The sequence below is a fragment of the Pocillopora damicornis genome, chromosome 2, assembly GCF_964200805.1.
Source record: "Pocillopora damicornis chromosome 2, jaPocDami1.2, whole genome shotgun sequence".
NCBI classification, from domain to species: Eukaryota; Metazoa; Cnidaria; class Anthozoa; order Scleractinia; family Pocilloporidae; genus Pocillopora; species Pocillopora damicornis.
Window position 1 is genome coordinate 15052617 of NC_142671.1, and position 24919 is coordinate 15077535.

At 38.4% G+C, this 24919-nt stretch overlaps 2 protein-coding genes, 1 long non-coding RNA gene and 1 pseudogene across 9 annotated transcripts in view; 1 reads left to right on the forward strand and 3 right to left on the reverse strand.

Moving 5' to 3' along the window:
- The window catches only part of LOC149050029 (glutamate dehydrogenase, mitochondrial-like), a 39355-nt gene that overhangs the window by 7178 nt on the left and 7258 nt on the right, over positions 1-24919 (reverse strand). The gene's annotated exons all lie outside the window — the stretch shown is intronic.
- Positions 192-2022, forward strand: LOC149050031 (uncharacterized). The gene is made up of 2 exons (XR_016183687.1): positions 192-318; positions 1857-2022. It is a non-coding gene; the product is annotated as an uncharacterized LOC149050031 (long non-coding RNA).
- Positions 8087-13670, reverse strand: LOC149050032 (uncharacterized; annotated as a pseudogene). The gene is made up of 6 exons (XR_016183954.1): positions 13069-13670; positions 12003-12022; positions 11094-11499; positions 10228-10326; positions 9804-10019; positions 8087-8910 (listed from the first exon to the last, which is right to left on the reverse strand). The product of XR_016183954.1 is annotated as an uncharacterized LOC149050032 (transcript).
- LOC113677256 (uncharacterized) lies at positions 14775-24380 on the reverse strand. Its single transcript, XM_089196534.1, has 7 exons — positions 22704-24380; positions 20846-20893; positions 20184-20558; positions 19626-19850; positions 19043-19273; positions 17562-18290; positions 14775-16435 (listed from the first exon to the last, which is right to left on the reverse strand). The coding sequence occupies exons 1-7, from the start codon at positions 23257-23259 to the stop codon at positions 16044-16046; spliced, it is 2556 nt and encodes an 851-aa protein (XP_089052660.1). The 5' UTR covers positions 23260-24380; the 3' UTR covers positions 14775-16043.

Below are 24919 nucleotides of genomic sequence, written 5' to 3' on the forward strand. Positions count from 1 at the left end.
TTTCTACACATAAAAACCAATCTTTCTAATTGGTTTAGGCCAATTTTCGTACTTATATCAAATATAAGGTCACAATAATCGATTTAAGACATATTCTCCGAATATATGGGTCTTCTGTAGCGCGAAAATGATGTAGAGTTCCACTAATGCTTGTGGTCAGCATTAGATTCCATCCACCAAAACCACCTTGGTCGAGAGGGACTGAGATGGAATGATGGGAAAAAATTACGAAGCTACGACAACATGCCGACTTATCCCGATGACCCAAGTGTATTATTTGTTTGGGAAATTGCGTCAAAACTTTTTACTAAAGAAATGGTAAGTATTAATTTATTGTTCGATTGTAGTATTATAAAACATTTTACGCAATTTTATGCAGATATTTCACGTATTTAAAAGGTGCTTAGATGTTACGTAGTTTTGGTGGATGTCATTGGGGAACATCCACCAAAACTTTGACCAAAACCATCAACAATATATTTTTTAAATTTTATCTATAGCCATTGTTAGATGTTCAGGGAGACAAAATATTTATACCACTAATTAGCAGTTAGTGCTCTGGCTAATTATTTTTTATGGTGCACAATTGCTGACCGACCAAACGTTCATAATGATTATCATAACTCTTAACACATAGAATAAAGTGGTTTTGGTGGATGTTTCTCTCCATCCACCAAAATCACCACAGAAATTTCTGCTACTTCCTTACAGAAGACTGATGTGACCTGCTATTTGGAGTACATAACCACAATCTATTTCTTTGTATGTAGAGATATTTTGGAAAGTTCTTGAGTCAGCGCCTTTTATTATTGAAACCATAATCATAACATGGTGCATAATATAGAATACAAAAGGTTCTGGTGTGGTAATCATGTAATCTTGAAACAGGAGAGTTTTTAACTGACTTAAACTGATTTAAACAAACATTTGGAACAAAATTCCAGGTCCAGAAATTTCTTCCACTATTTCTGCCAAAATCATAACCTTTAAGTAAAACAAATCAGCACATTAGTAATTGTTATCAGGGGTCTGAAAATCCTATAAATCTTTCACATTTATTTCAAGTAACCTTTAATTTCACATGGATGAATAAGTATACACTCAACATGCAGAATGTCTTACAGTTTACAAACTATTTCCCTTTTTATCTAGTGGATAGACAGTGAAAGGCCTTTGCCACATTGGTGAATCAAACCATTGTATACCATGCATTTTGTGATAATTGTTTGTTTTTGCTCACAATACCCAGAAAAATGGAGGGGATAAATTTAAATAGCAAATTCTATGGTTAAAATTAAATAACATTGGAAGATCAAATTAACTTTGTACTGTTTAAAATTCAGTTTTGGTTTCTTGCTTATTCCAGCCTCTTGATATTCAAAAGCATTCCTTGTCATTTTTGTGTTCTTCTGTGTACATAACTTGAAAAATAAACACAGAGAAAGGAAACCACAAAGGATTAAACTTGAAGCTAAAGCAAAGTTTAAGTTGAGCCATAGCTGATCCAAATACTGAGCACTTTGTATTGTAACCCATTTAGAAGTAAAGTTTATCTATATGTCTGCCAGCTTGTCACAAGTCTTACCCCTCTCCTTCAAAAGTCTCTATAAATAAATTTTTCTTTGTGGTCCCTAATTGATGATTAGTATATTACAGCTCCTCAATTTTCCTCTCTCAAGTCAAGGTTACTCTAAATTTAACAAAGTAATGGACTTGATAAAACTCAAACTATAACTCAGCTGGCTGCTACTTGCAACCTTAATTTCTAGATATCAGTATACAATAATCAATATGTTATAAATAAGAACCCTAATGCTTAATTTTGCAGTGATCACCTTCCTCCTTTTCATTTGCAGACCAGACTGGAACCTCTATAGGTGTGTTTGCTTGTTTTGAGTGGGGATGGAAGAAAAGGAGTCATGCCGCATATCTGATTTATTAAATCGCATTTGTTCTGTTTATACATGAGTAGAACTACCTTGTTCTCTGAAAAAAATAAAATTTCTCGCATTTTTATCTGTGCTTCGCAGTCAAACTTCCTTGTGTCTTGGACAAGAAATCTTATTTTCTTGAAAACAAAATCTTTGTTTCCAGCCTTCTGTAATAGGTAAATATAACAGTGTAAGATGAGTGACAGTGTATTTCTCAAGTTATTTTTTGGAATGTGACAAAACGGAAGTGTCATAGCGTGATAAGGAGCAAACATATGATTGCTTGATAGAATGCAAAAAATGCAGAATTGCATATATTTTCTCCTTTGTCAGCAGCATATGTTAGTGAAAAGTTCTTACAATTGTTAACTTCTAAACCATCTTCAATTTAGCCAAGATTGAACTGTTATCACGTTTGTCATAAAAGTATTCTGAGATCAATGTCATATGACCCACTCATGTATTTGACCTTTCAAATTAGCAAGCCATAGTTGACAGAAACACAAAGGTTGAGGATAAAAAGAAATTATTATATACAGTACTTCTTCTGTATCTTTTCGTTTCCTTTTCTCTCCAGCTTTTCAATCTATGCCGTGCTGGCAATTGAACACTTTCCTTCCCAAAATTAGGAAAGGCACACCAGTAAAAAACGAATTTTTGCTCCTTAAATATCTCATGCATCTTCCCCCAGTATTTTGTGACTTCTGTCCGAGGAAGGTGTAAGCATTAAATTAACCCGAATGATTCCACGATTGTGGTATCATCCAAGCCATGCCAGAGGACTTGAACTAGACAAACTAGTGAGAATGCACAATAGCGGCTCATGGCTCGTGTACGACGACCTGACTGACGTCATTAGTTATTTACCTTCGTCAGCTTTGTAATGCTAAAGAGCTATATCAAATATATATAAATATATGTTCCCGAAACCTTTGACAGCTTTAAAGAAAGAAAACTTCGTCGTCAATCCTGTTTCAAATTCCGCAATAAGTTTAAGCGCCTCATCAACAGAATTTACGTATCCTAAATTATCTGCATGTCTACCATCAATGGTTCGCGACTTAAAATTCTCGCTATGCTGTTTCTGTTTGTTCCTCAAGAATCATGGGATTTACAGCTTCGGATGTTCGGCTACATCACTTGCGGATTTCCGAGAATCTTCGGTTATGTTTTGCAAGTCATTAAATATTCCATCTCAGTCCCTCTCGACCGAGGTGGTTTTGGTGGATGGAATCTAATGCTGACCAATGCTTGTTGGCCGACCAACATGGCGGACACAGGCGGAAGAATTGTGATTTAAAGTGTTGCATGACTAAGCACCAGCTCGCGTGACATTCGAAAAGAGACGGCGCGCGAACGTCACGCGTGCTACCAGACCCCAACCCTACTTGTTAAGGATGGATAGGGACTACGTACCTGACAAGACATTCACCACGATATCTGTGATAAAAAAAACTCGCGACATTCCTTTCATTTTAGCCCTTGAAAGTGGAATTTGAGTCAACCGTTGAGATGTTCGTTCTTTACTGTGATCTGTATCCAATGCCAGAACTGACAGAATTATCATCCTCTGGAGGACGTCGCTGGACTGACACACTATTGGCAAAAAGGCATCAGGCATCTTAAGAACGTAATCATAAAGAATCATAAACAAGATCGGTTCGCCTGGAATCGAAATTGAGGGCGATACACCCAGTCTATCAGGTGGTAGTATGCAGATACCCTGATATTTCAAACGTTCCTTTCATCGATGCGACAAGAATTATTGGCTTGACGCAAAAATAAAAGTATTGTTCGTAACGATCATCACCGCCGCTAGGAATTACTCATGCTTCTTGGTATCGTGTGCTTACGTAGCAAGTAGAGAAAAGAGACAAATAAAAAGCATTGTTTACTTGCATAGCGCGTAGTATATAGGAAAGCCTTCCACCTGCTGTAAGTATTCAGTTGTACAAGTAAGATCAACCAATAATTGGGAGGTTAGTGTTGGGAAACAAAGTCCAGACAATTTGACGGAGGTGGACGCTTTTTTACGAAGTAATCCTCAAACGTTAAGCTATACGGGCCCTATATAAGCCGGCGCAAGGAATTTTAAGAGAGATAAAAACGAGGCTGGTTATATTAGTATAGGAGTTCTGATTTAACAATGATGCCATACTATTAAAATTAACCGTTCAGGTATGGCTTGCAGCAAATCACGGGATAAGAAGCCTCCTCAACACATCAGGCATTGCTTACATGGTACATCATCCTTTTCCACCTTGATGAATCAAGATCCAGCAAGAACGCAATTCATGGTAGGTTAATCGGAGTGTGTTATTAAGTCAAACGGGACTTCTTAGGTTTGCTCAATTTTGTTACGCTCTGCAGTTTTGCAGTGGGTGCATTAAACACCATAAACTCTAGATCCCTGGGTTTTTGCTTGAGAGTGGGCCTAACTTGCCTTAAAGCGCAGGAAGCTTAACGTCAAGGCTAGCACTTTAACACAGCTCGGGGACTGGATTGGTAGCAAGGGTGGAGAGGAAAGATTTTGGACACCTCAGTCTCTTAGAATTCGTTGTCCAGGAGGAGAGTTTTCTACGAAAGGATAGAAGTTGTAAGTTTGAACATGATAACCAAAAAAACCACTTTCTAATGAATAATGTTTTCTTTATTATTCGCACAAGTAAACATAATACTGAATGTTTTTTCATTAGCTTTCGTGCAAGAAAAAGTATTATGTTCACTTCTCTAGAAGACAATGTTTGTTTGTGCGATCATCGAATATATTTCACTGAAGTTGACCCGTTGGCTGAACCTTCCTAGTAAATTAAGTACCCATAACTTCAAACTATCATTTCAAAAAATTCAAGCTGCATTTACCACAGTTAAAACTTCATTTGAGCTGCACACTTGTGAATGAGTAAACAAGTTTTCAGATCCTGGTAAAAACATCGCTTAAAGTGGTTTTAAGCACAAGCACCTGTTATTCTCGAGCTGGTTTTGGGCGGAAACAGAAACCTATTGTTCTACGTCCTTTTACAGTTGGGATGTATTCTGCCATTAAGGAGTTGTAGAAACTCAAATAAGGGCTAAGCGTGGCTTAAGTAATTCATGGAAGAGGCAGAACATTTAAGTCCCCTTTGTCTCAAAAGTACTGTTTACACGTATTTGGTTGTTTTGTTGAAAAATGTCCTAAAGACTAACCTTAACAATATTTGTTTTATACGGTACCAGTGTTTTTTTTAATTTACATTAGCGCACATTTCTTTTTCATGAGATATCGCGATTGAGATGCAATGAAACTCGTACACAAAAATATCATCAAAGCGCACAGCCCATCTTAAAGTAAACCATGCTTATCCGCTATCCTCCTTTACGTTGTTAAAACAATAAGGACGACAGTTGATGGACGAGTCATTAACCGGATGCGATTTAAAAAGGAAGTAAGATTATAATAAGATATATCCATACATATAATAAGATTATAATAAGATTATAAAATTATAAACCATGATCTATACAACAATCTTTTTGTTTACCTCCAAAAAACCGTGGCAGAAATGTGAAGCCTAACCATACACTTCAGAGAAGTTGTCGCTTATGAAAAGGAAAGACCACGTTCCATTGAGTCTGAAAGTGTCACAGCGTTTTGGGTATCCCCGCGTTTTAAGTATCCCCGTAACCAAAATGTTCACGTTTCTGGTATCCCCTCTGGAGATACTCAGAACACGAACAGTAAATTAAACAAGAGATTGGGGTAAGTACATCTGATGCTGAAAATACGCATCCATTTGCGTGAAAAGGCGAACAATTGCCTGAAGTTGCATTCTTTAGCGACGAAAAAAACCGATCACTTGCGCGTAAATCAAATTCAATGACGATTTTCGCATTTTAAGCGGCTATCAATAACATTTTAAGGCATTCTTATGCGTCATTCGCCGCATAAGTTAATGTTTGTAGTAACCCTCATGTTGTTAGCTCCTATTTCAAATGTTTTCTCGTTGTTATTGAGATGTTTCATTTTTTTTTTCAAATACAATTGTACATGCATCATGGCCGAACTAAAACCGAAGTAAGGAGAATGTTCCTCTTCTACCAACGCCTTAGAGTGACTAGGACACTCTCAACGCTTCAAAGACGTTTTATAGCTCTCCTGCCTTAAATACAACCCTGACGGAGATTTCTGGAGCTATCTAACTTAAGAAAGAAATTTTTCTGACTTCAGGGAGCAGTATTTAAAGTCCACCACGACTCAACATTGGACGCCATATTATTTGCCCCAATCCCTTGTTTTATTTACTTTTAGCGTTCTGAGTATCCCCACAGGTGATAAAAATAAATTAAACAAGAGGCAAGGCAAGCACTCCTTTTTCCTGAAGATCGTGGAGCAGGCAATAAGCTGTCTATAGGCGGCGATCAAGTCCGACATCTCGCGTCCAGAAATTCGAAGACGCATAGATAACAGCGATGAGGCCTGAGCCAGAGGAATCTCATTAGGAGAGTTTCGAACACAACAACTGCTTGAAGCTCTGCACAGAAACATTGACACTGTGACCGCAGCTAAAAGTGCACGATGGTACCGCTTTATGCAGACATATCTGCCAAGATGTTTGAATAGAGAGATTATTGAAGGGTAAACTAAAATTCAGAAAAAAATAAATTTGGAAATTTGGAAAAAAATTTTTAAATTAGAATTCGATATTTGAATATCGAATATAAGAAACGCTCAATAGTTTGTACAAGCGCATTTAGTAATGACTGTCTTAATCATATTTACGCCGTGTAGAAATACTCTTGAATTGCAAACAGTGTAATAAAAATGTTAATAATTGGTTTATGCACTATACTGTTTGTATATTGTCTCTATTGACTTTCATGATTGTGTTAATTACTTAAAGATTAGCGCAAATGAAAGTATATTTTTCCCTTTTGTGCGGCAATTGACGCATGAGAATGCCCAAAAACGTAATGGAATACTGATTAAAATGCAAAAATCGTTATTGAATTCGATTTACGCGTAAATGATCGTTTTTTTCTCACTAATGAATGTAACCTTACGCAATTGTTCGCCTTTACATGCAAATCTGCGTGTTCTCTCATTATGATCAGCAAAAGGCGTACTTGCCCCTGTCTCTCGTTTAATTCACTTTTAGCGTTTTGAGTATCCCCAGAACGGATAGAACGGCTAGCATTTTGGGTAAGGGGATACTTAAAACGCAGGGATACCCAAAATGCTGTGACTGCGGCATTTCAATAAGTTGTACTCAAACGAGCACAAAATTATTCATTATGTCTTAAAAAAGGAAGGAATTCAAAGACTCCAAGCCAAAATATCGGACAATGGAAAAGGATACCTTTTTTCGATGATTTAACATATAATACGAGCGAACATTGCGGTAATTGCTCTTGTTTTTTCCTCGCCCCCTACTTGGAGAAATAACATGCAACTCCCAAATATCTCCCGTGTTATATGTCAATCCATCGAATTAGATGCAATTAGTTTGCAAGCATGAGCAGCTACTGTGTTTGTTAGCAATGCAACCTACGTGACAAAGTGAGTAGCTATCGTGGTTAAAACCAACACACAGTATTTATCAACCCTTAAATCCAGGAAGATTGATATACAAACACCCGTGTAAGACATGTAAGTCGGAAAAGGCAATCAACGATGATCAGAGGACCACACTCGGAGCGCTCCTATTTGATTGGAATCACATAGTAAAAACATGATCACTGCAGCTATAAACACAATTAAAGCAGTTGCGGAAAAGAGTCATGAAAATAATTCAGGCTTTAACAGAAATTCCAGATTTTTCCTCTCTATCTTTTAAAATTCCGCAGTTCAAAAAACATCTCCATACAACCTTTTTAACAGAAAAACAAATATAGCTACTCACTAGATAAGATGGTTTTGTTAATTTGGCGGCCATTTTGTGCGCAATGATTTGGAAAGCGAGAATGTTTGTAAATATTGCACCACAAAAATAACATTTTAAATTACCACCAGAAACTGACTTTTTGACGATGGGATATACAAGAGAGACTTAAAAAGTACACAAAGAGAAACAAGGAAGAGGTGAGCGGAAAGATCTTAGAAACACGTCTTTCCATAGTCACTTCCTAGAGTTTGTACAAATTTACCAACCTTGATCTTGGATCCATTTGTCCATGGCATTTAACAAGGCCAACTATGCATCATTATTCTCCCCTTCAATATCTTCAATCTGCTTAGTTCCCCTTTTAATTTCTTCTCTCAGTTTCGTAATTTCTTCTATTATGGTCTCTAGTTGTTTTCTCAGGAAAAGTTCTTCTTCTTTGAGGTTTGTAATAGATTTCACCCTCAATCTCGAAAGCTGTGAATCAATCCACGGAAGGCCACCTACTTTCCGCACGCTTTCTTCTTCGGGGCTTTTGCTCTTCTCCTGGTCTTCCCCCTCAATCCTCTTTTTCATTTTCTCTAACCAATATCTGATTTCCTTCTCCTTGGCGACCGCATACATTTCCGACTGCTCCCTGTTCTCTATATTCTCCCGCACTAGATACTTCTTTTCCAGATTAGTAAATGGTATTACACCTACTTCGTTTCTTGGGTTTTGATCTTTAAAAAATGTTTCGATCATTTCTGCAGTGCCTTTTTCACTGCTAGCATTAACTACCACAACTGCCATGTTGCTGTAGTTTTTCGTGTGAAGATCACCGAGTTGCAATTTTTCCACTTGCTCCGAAGACAGCGCAGGACAAAGTGCACGTGGTTTCACTTTTGCTAGAATCTCAGCGAGATCGTTCAATTTTAAGGCCTCAAAGCATCCTTTCAACACGCTCACAGTTTTGTAAGGAAAGAAACGTTCAATGGGAAGGAAAGAGAAAGAGAATGAATCACCTTTTAAACCGGAAAAACGGGAGACTTTTTCCATTGCAATAGCGTCAGCCCTAAGCCTTTGATTCAATTCACTTGTGACCAACTGACTGAGATCTTTCAAGCAAAGTCTATCTGCCTCTAATGAAATGGAAAAGCAAAATTTAAGATAACAGTGGATAGGACTGTATTGAACAGACCGCAAACACATCAGAAACTGGGTTACGCGCTCAACTCAGTTCTCTTTCCCGTAAGCACTACTGAGGAGAGAATCTTTATTTTGCGTTCATGTGAATCGTGCTGCATAAAGCCTGAGTTACGCCGACACCTAAAAAGATTTCCAAATCGACCTTCATGTTTTAAAAGAAGGCTGCTTAACTGAAAAGGTTAAAAGCCAGCCATCACCACCCAGACGGGTGGTGATTTGTGGTCCAAAGGAAAATGAGACGGGGTGCGCGAAGAGCCATCGCTGTAAGTGTACACGTTTCGTACTCCCCTTTTCCTACCATTTGTACAGAGTCTAAAAGGACAAAGGAGACCTAGGCACTAGCATAATCTCCTCCGGATAACGTCTGTCTCACCTACACATTACTAGTAGGCCAATCTTCCTCACTACCCAAAAATAGAAAATACTCTTTAACCTCGAGGCGTTCCACACGACTCAACGTTTTGATTATTTCATGGATTTCCTTGAACGGACGAAATGATAGTATAGTAAAGATCTGTTCATTGAATCAGATGTAAAACTAAAATCCCATTAAGCTGTGCACCTGTGAAATTTAGAGACGGAACATTTCTTCCCTACGCTTTTGGTCTCTGTTTTTTAGACCAAGATGGCTCAAAATTGAAACTCTTTCAGAGCTGCTGATGTCGTTTTTGATGTGCTCCTCCGTAGCTTTCAAAAAATACACTGCATATTAATATGGAGTTTGCATTTATGGATTTTCAAGACTAATGTTTGCTCTTGGGGGCAAGGGGCAAATATTATTAAAAATCAATCCGTTTTTAGAGGGCTAGAGCTTGGGTAAACAAACCGCTAATTTCTTCTGTTTCAATTACGGATACCGCTGCTTGAGTACTCAGAGCACTGTCACTCGCCTCAGTCGTCACACTACGAGTTTCATGGACATCTTCCAGATACTTCTTTACAAGGGAAAACTTCTCCATATTCATTGGCTCGACTTTATTTGGTTCCCACAATCGATGCTCTTCTGGTGCTTTGGTGTCTGAATAAGAATCACACACATGTTCTATGCGCTTCAGATCGATTTTAAGCTTTCAGGTATGCTGTGATATGTACTCATACACAAATTACATCGTTACCTTCGAGCTCGTAGGGTATTTTCCTGATTGTGGTTTGCTGCCTCTTAGCACTACGATCTCCAAAAACCTTCAAAGAATCTTCTTCAATTTCTTTCTCCATAACTGCCATTCTCTGATTAAATGCTGCCTATATGCGTTTGATCTTTAACATTGACAGTTCCTCCGTGACGCTTGCATACAGAACTGAATCAGAGTTTCTCCGGGTTCGTTCCTCTCGTCTAGTGAGTTCAACTTCTACAGAACAAAACAAAAACAGGCAAACAAGCTAATCAGAAGAAAAGGAAGTAGTGTTTGCGTAGACCATGACAACATACTACATCATTACTAAGTATTATGATCTGAGGAAGAAAGATTTGGTGAAAGCGATCAAAGAGGTGTCAACAGATATGGATTTTTTTGTGGTTAATTTCTCAAAAAAATTGAAAATATACCATTATCAGTTATAATTAACACACATCATGCTTTATGAAATCCATGGCGTGTGGCTAGTCACAGATTCCCAAAGTTCATATTACAAAAACATTTTTGAGATTAAAAAAAAACTAGCATTGGGAGAAGTCGACAGAAGAAGAAATCTAAAGTATACGTATTAGGGGTAAAATCTAACTCATAAAAAATTCAGTCAGACATTCTAGAAGAATTCTATAAGAATTCAGTCAGACATTCTAGAAGGGGGTAAGAGTTAATGCATGTACTCCGATCGTGGATTCATACACCTATGGTTCTAGCTATAATTTATGGTTGCGCTGGAGAATGTCAAACGAAACTACATAGTACATAGCACACCGTAGCATGAATTATGGGCCTCTGTACTTTATTGTAACTTTTGACAAATGTATCAATTCACTAGGGAAAGGGCAAGGTTTGCGCTGAATTCTAACACGACTGCACTAGTCTCTCACGACCTTTCACTCATCCATCGACTGAACGCTAAAAACGTTTTAACTGACTAAGAAGGGCGGGCGACAGTAACAAGAAACCAACTGTGCAACATACAATACCTTGAGCTCCATTCATCAACTCGAGACAAGCTTTCTGATATTCTTCTTCTTCTTCGATGGTGACATTCACCTCCACATCCTCTCCCTCGGCCAGTTTTCTCATCTCATCAGTGACAAAGAAATCGTACAGTCGTTTCTGAAGAGTTCCATCCTGGTATAACCTCCACAAGTTTGTAAGCGCTGATAAACTTTCAGCTTGAACTGAAAGGCACACACAGCCATCAGTGATTTGAACCAGGGTTGTACCAGTCGGAAGCACACAGCTCTGTACAGCAGCGACAAGCTGGTCATATGAGGACCAGCCACTCAAGACCTCCGTGGCGGAAACGATTACTAAACCACCAGCAAACAACTTGAAAACAGTCTTCATATTTATCACTAGAGGACAATAAGAACGAGTTATTAGCTAGGTACAACTTAAAGGAACAGTGACGGATTTAATTTGCTAGCCTCATTTATATAAAACTTAATGACTGCACATGTGGGCGCAGTTGTTTAAGGAGAAGAGAAAGCTATCTCAAAGATAATTTTAACAAAAAGCGCTGTACTATCCACTGGTGAGAGAAGTATCCAGAGGACAACATTACCCACCCCTGGATCAACTGGAGCATGCACCATATTTGTAGTCTATATCAAAGTCGTGTCAAAGAGCTCCTAACATTTAACAAGATACGGCCTATCTCCAGTGAGTGAATTTCTGAAGGATGATGCAAGAGCCGCTGCTTGTGCAAGAACATAACAAACAGAAAGTCAGCTGGACAAAATTTACAAGTGAACCATCTCTTTGTTGGCGTTCTATCATAGATGACCTTGGAATATAAAAAGGATCTCTTAAGCGCGTAGAGAAAATCCTCGCTATCAGTTGACATCTAAACGCGCTGGTCACGTGTAATTTGTACGTGCACTCACCGGCATACCAGGTTTCGTAGCTGCATAAGAGAGCAAAAATCGTAATTGTTGGTGGGGGGCAAATTAATAACTCATCAGAGCCACTTTGTTTGCCAATACAACAACAGAGTTCATTAAATGTACTAATCATGAAATCTCTGGGTTTGCTTTCCGTTATTTTTTTAAGCAGATGATAAGGAGTCACTGCCTTGGTTGAGGTGTCAAAGATTCACTGTACAGCGCAGATACAACAGTGTCATCTCCAGCTGACTAGAGTACGGAGATACTACTCAAGTAAAAACAATGAGGTGTGAGAGGTTCTAGGCTTAGGGAAGGAGGAAAAATTGCGCCGAATGACCGGCAAATCGACTTTTTTCGCCGGCATACCCACAAGCAGAATAGATCAATGAATTGAATCTAATTTCTACGGGACCGAAGAACTTTGTCGGATCTACAAAGCAAAATTATGAAGGAAATTTCAAAGGATGTTGGACAACTAAAATTGTAAATTACAGAAACAGCCTGAAATTCGTTCGAGTTACACATATTCATAACGCTGTGGCTAAATGACCGGCAGCCGGTCAAAATTTTTCAATACACGAATGGACCGGCAGTCCTACACATTTGGTAATTTGCAGAATCGAAGGAACTCAGTTAATCCGAACCATCGTATAGTTGTCGATTAAGAAGTGACACGCGATCCAAAACACCTTACAAATCATCGACCTCACGCTTCGTTTATCTTGGGCTCAGAGTACGGAACTATAGTTTGGGAAACTTGATGTACTTGGGGAAAACTGCTCGTCGAAGCTTTCAAAGCGCGAAATGGCCGGAATGAAAAGCCATACGAATCTCAGACCCAAACTGCCATTTAAACTGGAAGCCATCTTCGAGATAGCGCAACAATTTAATAGATTGGCACTCGGATTTTTAAGGTACCTTCCACTGTAACTAAACATGTGGGCGATTAATTTGATTCAAAAAAAGTGTTCTTTACGTATCCGTAATAAGCCAGTTCCATCATATTACATAATAAAGTGCCGAAACGCGACAAACTTAAGTACAGTAAAAATGATAAAACAAATACCTTTCTTCCTCTCAAACTCGTCTTCCTAATTTCTTCGTTCCTCGAACTCTTCCCCTTTCTTGAGTAGATCATTTTTCTCCGTTTCGGTGAGGATCTCCTTAAGATATCAAGACGATCAAGACCTAGAATATTCTGGTTCTCTAGTTCCTTGAATAACGAGCGAACATTCTCAATAAGGCCTTCACTTTCTTCAGACTGCAAACTGAGATGAGCCGTTCCAGATCATTGAGTTCGTCGAGCGCACGAATTATCTCCTCGAGCAAAGCGTTGTATTCATTCCGTTTTTTCTCAAATCTTTTCACTTTTCCAAAAAGGGACCGTTCTGTGACACCTTTTAACGGTTCTTTGATAACCACCACATTATTAATGCCCAGATTTTGCTGTTCTTCCAATTCCTTAAATAACGATAGCGTATCCTGAATGTTGCCTTCACTTCCAGATGTTAGATACGTTCGACACGTAAACAGAAGACGATGGATTGGACTAAGTTCGTCAAGTTTTTCACTTATTTCAATCAGTAAATAACTATATTCTATGGCAGACATGTCATGTGTTGACCACACCTCACTTAGAGCAGTCTACTATATTTTGTATTTCAAGACCCGTTCGAACAACTCAAATAACACGCCCCAATTCACTGGTCACGCACATCGAAATTTCTTAGAAAACAGCTCTTGCGCAATGCATAAATCCATTTCGGTACCAGCCTCATGAGTAAATTTTATGAGAAAAGAGGTCAAGTTCGGACGAATGTAACAGGTAATGCAAACAGTTTTGATTTCCTCGTCTAGTTGAATTTTTGTTGACAAGCCTGTATATCCATCAATACTTTGGTTTTATTGGGTGACTAAATGGCGAGAAAGAAGCAAACATCAAATACCTGAAGGGCAAAGTGAAACAGATAAAGGTTATCACGAAGGTGGAAATATTAGCGACGACATTAGACGCGTCATATCATCGTAGACAATGATGACGTGAGTTCTCTTGATCTGATTGCGCAGACTACGGGAAAGGGTTCAGCCGGTGTTGTGGTCTAGCCTTGTTTCTGAAATTACATGGCGTCTGTAAAAAGGCCAGGCTAGGTTATGACACGCAGTCTGATCAGAGTGCAAAGTGTTGTAAAAGCTTTCAAAAAAGTATTGAGAGGCGCTTCAAGAATTCTGCTTCATTTTACCTTGATCATGTTGGTGCGCCCGAGAAAAGAAGCTTAAAATTTGAACATAAAGAAGTTATTTAAAATACTAAAATAGCCACTCCTTTACCATCATCTGTAATAGGGAGCTGTAAAATTAACCGCAAATTTCCTCGCTTTGCCTTCGGTTATTTATCATAATTTTTTTTTGAAAGTTGGCTTATTCCCTAGCCTCCCACAGTTCCTATTATATAACGTACTTCTGTAAAAATCTGTCAGAGCTAATCAAATATCTTTAGAAAAATGAAAAAAAAAGAAGAGAATATTGGTAAAACCGATCGGTCATCTTACATTCATAGTAAAAGAACTCAAATGTTCCTAAAGAGCGACTTGATAAAATATTTTCGAAACCGAGGAGCACTAACAATGGTGGTGTACAGAGTAATGAAAGGAAAAATGCATGCACTAACAAAGCACGTTGGGGAAAAACAAGGACAGCGTGTCAAGGAGAGCGAAGGAAGGGTGAATGTGTAAATCTCATGAAAATCATTACAATACCTCAGTTCAATTCAACTTGTTTGCAAAGAATTGTCATCAATTTACTTTTAAATTCTTTGTAGATTCTCACCAATTTAACTTGAAGTTTATGGGTTTTTCTACCGAAATCACAATATTCGGGATCATTAGACTAAAAACAAAAATGAGCTTTGCTTAAAATGCGTTTTTCAATCTCGTTAAAAGAACTACTGCCTTTTCCGCAGTTACTAATCTGCACAACAATAAATGCTAGTAACACTTTGCGCTACTTCTTACAAGTCATTTTCTACTGGATAGTGTTGTCGCATTGTTACAAAAATTCTAATTAACCCATCTAAACTAGTCTACAAAGCTGAATTTTGCATCATAATCTGTTCCTACCTAGTATTTTAATATAGTTATCTGATCTATTGTTTATTTGTAAAGATCAGCTTTGAATGCTCGGTTACATCGTGTAATAAATGTCAGCTTTATGAATTCTGTACCCATTCCACTAACTACCAACCTAAAAAGCTATCGATCAATATCTTACTCATAAGAGGCGACCTCTATAGATACTAGTGGTTTTTCCTTTGCTTGGAGATGCAACGCAGCGGGCAAAGTGTCGAAGTGGACTAAAGATGTAAATACCAGTAAAGAGAAAACTGTCTTGCGTGCGCGCATGCTCGAGTTCATTCTAGTTTCGCGCTATGATACCTCTGCAACTCTACTGCTCAGCTCTGAGTAAGAGGCAACATTAACTCAAACCACTGAGAGAATAATTACAACCAAAAAAAAAAACGTTTTTATAATATTCCCTTGAAAGGAGATTCAGGTATATTCTTTTTCCAGGTATCATTCGTCGTGCTTTTGCAAACAAATTTGTCCGCAACTGGATGATGAACGTCTTTGAATGTAAATAGCATTTCCTCCCTAATATAGGAAAAAAACTGAATAACTCTGATACTTGAAAACAAGAAAAATACAACTATGGGATGGCGCGTGGTATTCTGTTGGGCACCAGTAATTATTTATCACCTGGGGAGGGGGAGTGGAGAATTCTGGGAAGATTAATTTATCACTCTTTTTTTAAGAGGGAACGGATTGGGAATCAGTCAACTGACTGCCAATGAAGAGGGATCATAAGAATACTTCAGAGCCTTAGGGGGAATCTGGTAAATTTCATTGTGACACAACAAAAATCCTCTTACCACCCCACCCCCACCCCCTAGGCGATAAGTAATGATCGGATGACCGGTCCCTTATTAGTTGTTGATAATGTTTCTTATTTCAAATAGTGTCTCGTTTAATTCACATATGATTAGCGTCACTCGAGCTCCTGTTCGTTCCTTTTCTCAAAACTTGGAAGAGTAGAAAGATTGCTTCGGATGTCTTCCACAATTCGTTCAAAAAATAGTGCCGGACATGTTCTTAATAATTCACTCATCATTGAGACGAGATCCACTTTGTGGTATCGCTTGATGAAAATCTCAATCATCGAATTGAAGATCGAGGAGTTAATTGACCTGCCTGGAGAACCAATAGATAGCATCTCAGGAAACTCATCAATGATTATCCTCCTCGGAGCACCAACCACGATTTTCGTGTGATGTGGCAGCGATGACAACTTGGACGCCACACATTCTGATAAAACATCATAATCGTAAATTGATTTCTTTTCATCGATGATGAAAGCTAGAAATATTGCGGTGAATTTCTCTGTTGAAAGATAATAACAACAACAAAATATAAACAAAAAGAACAGAGACTAAGAAAAACAAGCAATTGCAGACGACACCAAGCCGAAAAGCTTGTCTCAATACGAATTTGTGTCACTGAAAAATAGTTTATGCATAATCTTTCTCTCATTGTCCTGGACAGAGGGGTGTTAAGGTGATTCCTCAGTATCGCACTGCGCATTCTGTACTTGTGCGCATAGGAATCACGTAATCAGGCTAATAAGCGTGCGCATTGTGACAACATGGTATTCTTTTTTAATTAATGGACCGGGTAAAAAGGTACGATAGTCTTCAGCTCTTGAACGAGCACGATGGCCTATATTTTCTATTGCGTAATTTTGGAGTACAAATTATCCCCTTTAAATTGGGGCATTAACAAAAAATTATTCGAAGGGGAAAAAATGGTTAAAACTATGCAAATTATGACATTGAAAGGAACGGCTCGGGGAACTTTTTGAGTCGATGTCGTTTAAATTTGCGTGATTTCCCCACAAACTATATATCAAATTGTTCCATACGCTCGAGACTTTCTACCTATCGAATTTTGTCTAGTGTTACTTTAAAAACCATTGTTTTCAGCTGCAAAACGTACTGTGAACCAATGAAATGAAGCGCGTGATTAGTGTCAGAACAGGCACAAATGGGGTAAGTTTGGCCAATCATATCTCTTAAACAAGCACCTTTTTTAATTTCATTTTTCGAAACAGACATTGGTGAGGGACATTTAAGGAAAGTTTAAGAAAAATTGTTCGACATCTTATTTTTACGAGGAAACATCTTATCTGAGCCAGTGAGAAATGAAGATACACTTATCGTGCTATGGAATTAAAATCAATGCTAGTTAAAATTCATTTTACGCCGTTCTTTTGGTTCCCGTGTTTAGCATGTTTTACTTTGGCGAAATGATAACGAAACCAGATCACATGTCATGTCATGAAGATTATTTTGTGGGCCAATTCCTCAGCTGATGTTGTTTCGTATCCTTCAAACTGCTCTCAGACGTATGAGCCTCGAGGTTTGTTTCTTTTGTGTTTCAAACCTTGATACAATTAACTATTTCACACAGTCGATACTCTGTTATGCTTAGAAAGTAGTTTACTACCAACCTTGATTCTGAATCCAGTTGTCCATTGTAGACGTTATGATCAGCTTAATCTCCTCGCTCTCTTTTAGTTGCTCCTCCACAAGCGGTTTGTTCATCGCTATTTCTTTTTCAAGCTGTGCGATTTCAAACTTTATCCCAGAGGCCACATTATCACATGTAAGTTTTGTGCTTTTAGACCGATATATTCCCCTTATTGTTACCGCCTCGTTTAGTCGTTTCAAACGCATCTGGTTCCGTTTCAAATCCCTCAGTTCCTTGAGCTTTTCTTCCAACCTGGAAGATCCAATTACAGTGACATCGTTCTGTGAATTTAATTCTTTAAAAAATCCCTCAATCTTTTGATTGAGGTCTTTGTCCGCACTCTCATTTACTACCAGTACTACCACATTATTGTGAGACTTCGTGGGAAGATTACCAGTGCGTAACGTCTCGACTTCTCCCGAGGAAAGGACAGGACGAAGTGAAATTGTTTTCACCGCCTTCTCCAGAAGGTCAACAAGATCATACATTTGAAGTGCCTCGAAACATTGCCTCATTAGGTCAACAGGAGTGTATGGAAAGCTATGTGCAATCTGCCTCATACAAGAAACACGACTGGAAGGTCTAAAGTCCACTTTAAGGCCAAAAAATTGAAAAACCCTATCCAACCCAACTTTATCAGCAAAAAGTTTTCGATCCACTTCATGTATTGACTCTTCCCCCAGATCTTTAACGCTAATTGTACTGGAATCTGAATAAGGTTAAAAGGAAAAATAAAGATTAGAAATATTTGATCACGTTGAATTTTTCCACAAAGGCCACCTTTGGGACCGAGAAGAGCGACCTTTGACGGACGGATTGTTTTCATAATGGATGGGGTGTGATGTAGCATTTTCTGATGGATGAGACATTTTTTTTATGCTTGGGAAGAAAATGTCCACAAAAGAAAACGAATAATGAAGCAGTTTTTAAAACATTCACCTTTGTTGTTGGAAACATTTGTGTTTTCCCTAAGCGCATTAAAAGTTGTCAATGGTTGTCTGCCTAAGCGAATCACCACGCAGTACAATGTTCGTTTGTCGCTGATTAAATAGTCGTTGTCGAGTGATTATTTTGGCTGCATGAACGGCCTAAATGGCTGTCGACGGGGTGAAAAGGGGGTCACATCTTTTCAGAAGAGAACACTTTTTGCAAAGGCAGTGATTACGGTAATGGGCCGTACCCTATGTTGGTCTTCTTATAGGTTTATTTTCATTGGATAAACGAAAGCAATATTGATGTTCTATTTTGCAGCTCGAGTGCTACGCCCAAAACTGCGTGTAAATTAAAATGAAAACAAAAATGAAAATACCTCTTTCTTCTTCAAACGCAAATTTGGATTTGACTTCTCGCAATAAGCTGTGATTGACAACCCTCCTCCTTTCCTTTGCTCTTTGCAACGAGTCATCGTTAACATTGTTTCATTAAAAATAACGACCGAAACGACAGTTAAATCAGTTTTACCTCTCACATCTTCTGTTTCCTCTTCGGACACAGCAGTGCGTGCTCCCAAACCACTGTCACTTGCCTCAGTCGTCAAGCTATATGTCTCTTGCACATTTTCTATATACCTCTGTACAAAATCCATTTTTTCTGTGCCCATAAATTTCATTGTTTGTTTATTCTCGCGTCTTTCTGATCCTTCCATCTTTAAAATGTCTTTCTCCATTGTCGTGGGGTCCCATGGTTTGTAATCTAAGACAGATTACCTCACAGTTAGAGCCGTGATAACTATGGTAATAATGATGATAATAATAATAATAAATATGATAATAACAATAACAATAATAAAAATAACAACAATAATAACAACAATAATAATAACAATAATAATAATTGTTATGTGTAATGAGGGAACCAAACTCGCCAAGGCGGTTTTCAGTGGTGATCTACGTTTTCATTTTTTAGGGAACTTGGTAACATAACAATCAAAACGAAATGCCGAGGATGGTAATTCATGACAACGGAAAAACACAAAACAACCAGACAAACGAACAAACAACAACACCTAAGTCCTATAGTGTTGAATTTCACAATCAGTTCTTACCAAAACTTTCATCGTATGATCCTAAAGGTGCGATGTCCACTTTTTCCAAAGAGTGCGATCCCAAATACTGGTTTTTTTCCTCCAGAAGTGTAATTCTGTTGTGGAGATATTTTAATTCTGTTTCTAGACATTCAAGCCTTGACAATGGTAATTCTTTTGCGTTGAAATACACAGCTGAATCAGAGTTTCGCCGTTTTCTTTCAACACTGTCAATCGTTGCACCTCCTAAAATTAGTAGAATAAAAATCAATAATGGTAACTTTAAAACTTATATTATTAGCACGATAAATTTGACTTCAAATGAACGCACTATAAATAAGCAGAAGGAACAGATAAAAAGTTTATTTAAATTGCTGAAAAATGGTGCCAGTATCTTATTTCGGACTTGCAAGATTAAGAGTGATAAGGTTGACAATCTATTTGGTGAACAGCCACAAATACATTAATATGCGGAAACGAAAAAAGATATGCATCAAGGAACACTTAACACGATCCGTATGGAAATCCGGGCTCATAAATTCGCTAAAAAATGAGTCAAACATAGCAATGCAAGGTCACCTTGGGCCCCTTGTATGAGCTCGACACAAGCTTTCTGGTATTCTTCTTCTTCGATGGTGACATTCACCTCCACATCCTCCCCCTCGGCCAGTCTTCTCATCTCATCAGTGACAAAGAAATCGTACAGGCGTTTCTGAAGAGTTCCATCCTGATATAATTTCCACAAGTTTGTAAGCGCTGATAAACTTTCAGCTTGAACTGTGAGGCACACACAGCCGTCTGTGATTTGAACCAGGTTTGTACCAGCTGGAAGCACACAGCTCTGTACAGCAGCGACAAGCTGCTCATATGAGGACCAACCACTCAAGACCTCTGAGGCGGAAACGATTACTAAACCACCAGCAAACAACTTGAATACAGTCTTCATATTTACCACTAGGGGACAACAAGAATGAGTCATCGGCTAAGTACAACTTAAAGGAAAAGTGACGGATTAGTTAGCCTCATTTATATAAGAGTTAATGACTGCACATGTGGGCCCAGTTGTTCAAATGGAAGAGAAAGCTATCTCAAGGATAATTTTAACAAAATGTGTTGTACTATCCATCGGTTAGAGAATTATTCAGTGGACAATATTATCCACCGCTGGATGAACTAGAGCATGCCACATGTTTGTAGTCTATATCAAAGTCGCCCCTAAAATTGAACAAGATACGGCCTACCTCCAATGAGTGAATTTCTGACGGATGATGCAAGAGCCGCTGCTTGTGCTAGAACATAACAAACAGAAAGTCAGCTGGACAAAATTTACAAGTGAACCGTCTATTTGTTGGCAATTGTTTTAGAGCCATGGTTCGAGATCAGCTGTGCAGTATGCATCAATGCTTCGAAACTATTTTGAATTTGTAAACACTTCCGGAGGCGAATTCGATTGGCCGATCAAAACAATGACCTCTTGGTCGATTAGACAGGAGGGGACCCGTGACTCTAAAACAATTTGTTGATGATAAGTGACGGTGTGGTCCCCAGCGAGGCCCAGTTTTCAAAGGAGGCAGGGTAACCTAGCTGGTTTTCAACGGTTGTGTCTGGGTTGATTGTGCTCGTGTGTCGTGGTAAATGTGTATGTGGGTCGTTAGAAACGTCTAAACTGGAAAATTAGAATCAAAATGCGGCTTAGCGTCAGTTTCACAGGGAGGATTGAGTCGGTAGTGAATTGAAATGAAACTACAATATATGTGCTGGGGTTCTGCGTTGGATTAGTGGCCACCCGGTCATTTTGAGCTGGGATTTTTCGCTTCTGGGATCAGGCGTTCGGAAACGGAGTGTGCAGCCTTGAGCTTCTCTTATGTACGTAGTAAACCTAGAAATAACAATAACAGCGCGCGTTATGTCCGAACTTTATTATAAAATGTGTTGAATTTTACACAGTGAGGAGCAATATGATCACAGGGATTTATTTTGGCCCAGTTTTTGTCCATTGAGATATGCAACAGTTGAAGCCTTCCTTCCCTTCTTATCTGTATCAAGGATCAAGGTTGGAATAGGCTACTTTGTCCAAGAATTTAACATCCACGTATAACGTGAACATAAGCTCCAGTTAGCATTTATCTCTCGTTTGGTCTCGCATGTGCTCTTCGGGATGTCACGCCACGCTCCTCTCATAAAATTTAGGTTTTCTGTTCTTTAAAGCCACGAAATTGTTTGGGGTTAGGGATTATCATTCAGAATATTACTCGATTTATTCTAAGTACACCAGTTTGTCTAACATTTAAAATCAAAATTTGTTTCTTCAAATCTGAATGTAAGCTTTAAAAACACAATCAATTGTTTGATAGCGAAGATAATAACGGCATATCGAAGCTATCAATGGATTTTAGCCAATTCGAAGCAAAATATCTAAAAAGTTCACGCACTTTGTAAAATTTTGAGCTCTAAATGGATCAAACAAGTTTATGAACGAGAAAAAACACCAAAGAAACTCTCAGACTTCTAGACTATTATGTGTCAACGAAAGAAAATAAATAGTCTCACATTTCGCATCATTTTAGTGCCCAGAAGTGAAGCAGAGCGTGGAGTAAACATTATATTTCCTCGCTAGATTTTGGCTAGTGTAGCTATAGTTTGTAAAAGGCAAAAGCAAGATAGTTATACGAAGCTTTTCATATTCTATCAGGAACATACGTGAGATCTTGTTGACATCATTACAAGAGAGGGTCCGGCCGCTTGCAGGGTGATGTCTACCATTCTTGATTTCCATTTACTTAAGTTAGGGCCGGATTAATATAGGAACACTCTAGCACTAACTTCCCACTTACTCTAAGACTAACAAAAACATTGCCCTTCATTCTGAACGCCAACCACTAACTCAGTTACCGATAAAAAATTCAGTGTAATGGGAATGTTTTCGAACTACAATAGCAACCAAACCAACCGTAAAAAAATAAACCTTTCTACAGATCTCGTGGAGGACAATTGAATTTTGTAGGATCACGCTTTCGCAGAACTCCACTACGATCCAATAGTTACCTTCTGTGATTACTGCCATTGTTATAAGAATGAAGAAAACAGAGAACTAAATACCTTTCTTTGCTTCGAATCCATCCTCCTGGTCTCTTCGTTCTTCAAACTCTTCAACTTCCTTGAAAAGATCGGTCTTTCCCGTTTCTGCTAGAATGACCTTGACAACATCGAGGCAGTCGATTCCCAGAGTTTCCTGATTTTCAAGCTCTTCGAACAAGGAGCGCACATCAACAATGTTACCAATGTTGCCATCACGAATATTTCTTCCACATAATGTGAGCAGCCGTTCCATATCATTGAGTTCGTCGAGTGCACAAATAATCTTTTCAAGCAAGCCTTTGTATTCTTTTCGCTTATTCTCGAATTTTTTAACTTTTCCAAACAGAGACCATTCTTTAACACTTTTCAACAGCTCTTTCATGAGTTTAAGGCGATCCACACCTAGATAACCATGTTCTTCTAGTTCTTTAAACAATGACAATGCGTCGTGTACGTTTCCACTGCCAGACTGGGCTAGCTTCCCACGGCAAATAAAAACAAGACGTTGGAGTGCATTCAGTCCGTCGATCCTTTCACTTATTTCGAAGAGCAAACTATTATACTCAGAGGTGGACATTTTAAATCTATGCCAATATCACTTCTTTTCTTGTCTTGCGGAAGGTTCTCTTTCTTACGGTTCCGCAAAAGGCTTAGTAATCCCGTAACTGTTATTTCTTTATAGATCCAACATGGCGGATACAAGACAAAAACATCACGACAATGCAAGTCACGCAACTAATTTCCGAGAAAACTGCGCACGCGCACTCCGTTTCCTCAGGAAGAAAGAGCGGAGCCCTAAGCCTGAAGGTGATACAACTTCCTGAGGGACGAGTCTCTTTTATTACTTTCATTACTTTAGTTCCACTCACCATTACAATTTTGTAAACCAACAAGGGCAAATATGAGTGGTACGTAAAGCGTATGTTACCGCACATTAAAGAGGTGTCCAAGAGAAAAGGGCTGGTTACAGATAGAGCGTTAAGTAACTCATAAAAGTACAAAAGGAAATGCTATGAAAGATGTTTGAGTTTTGAGTTTCTTTACGTCCCTGTGCACTGACGAGCTAAATGGTTACAAAAAGAACCGATCAAGAAGCACCACGCTCCACGACGAGCTTAATTTAACGGGGAAAACAGGAGTACGAAAAACACATCAGATAAATCGTTAAAACGAGCGGTTTTTTTTCTTTCACTTCTCAATAAAATAATCTTAAATAACAGTTCTCATCAAATTGTGGCGAAACAAGATCTTAATCATAAAAAGAGAAGATCACAGGTTCCCTAAGAAGATCCCACAGAAATTAGGATTAACTTATCAAGCCCATTAAAAGTGACAAGAGCTTTCCGTTATTTATTGATCGAACATTTTCGCATTTTCTCATTTTACTGCCTATTTCTGTCGTAACGTCGCGGTTTCGAAAACAACTATGACCTAAAAAGTGTGACAGCTATGTCAAGTGTCGTTGTTTCAAGAAAAGCCATGACCAAAGAATGCGACTGCTATGTGATTCAAAATTCAGAAAAGGCAACAAAACGTTGTCATTCATTTCATCCAGTTTACACAGACACACAATCATCATGGACGCATGAGCGCTGCAGTAGATGCTTTTACAATAAATATCCTCTATGAAAAAGCTCATTCATGAATTTAGCCAAATGAAAATTATGTACGAATTCATCACTGGTCAATTTTGACTGGAGGATTATGTAAATGTAAAACCAGCCACAGTGTACGTGTTGTAGACTTTTTCCATGGACACGATATACGCAGCTGTCCTTATGTCTAGACCCAGTTCGTACTCACTAGCACAGTGCATAATTTGCTAAAAAGGAAAGGAAAATTACAGTTAAATTCTCTTTTTTACGAAGAAAAGTCCAAAATTACTGTATTTGTTCTTGATGCCCTGAGTTCAATTTCTTGGCCTCCCTTAATATAAAGCCAACTGGTGGGCTTCCTTAGCTTATTTACAATTTGTTCGTATTGGCCCTATAAATTTTTATTGGGTGGGTGGTCCATTAATGTTATCATCATCGTTATGATACGTTTTTGAAAAATCTCATGAATTACCAAACCTCGTTTTGTTTTCTCTGCTTCAGCCTTCGGCTTCGGTAGATGACTAAGACCTCGGTTTTAATAATTCATATTGTTATAATGACTTTTGATATATGAAATTCATATATTTGCAGTGTGGTGAAGAAACGAATTTAGGAGATCCTCACAGCTCAGAACACTACTGA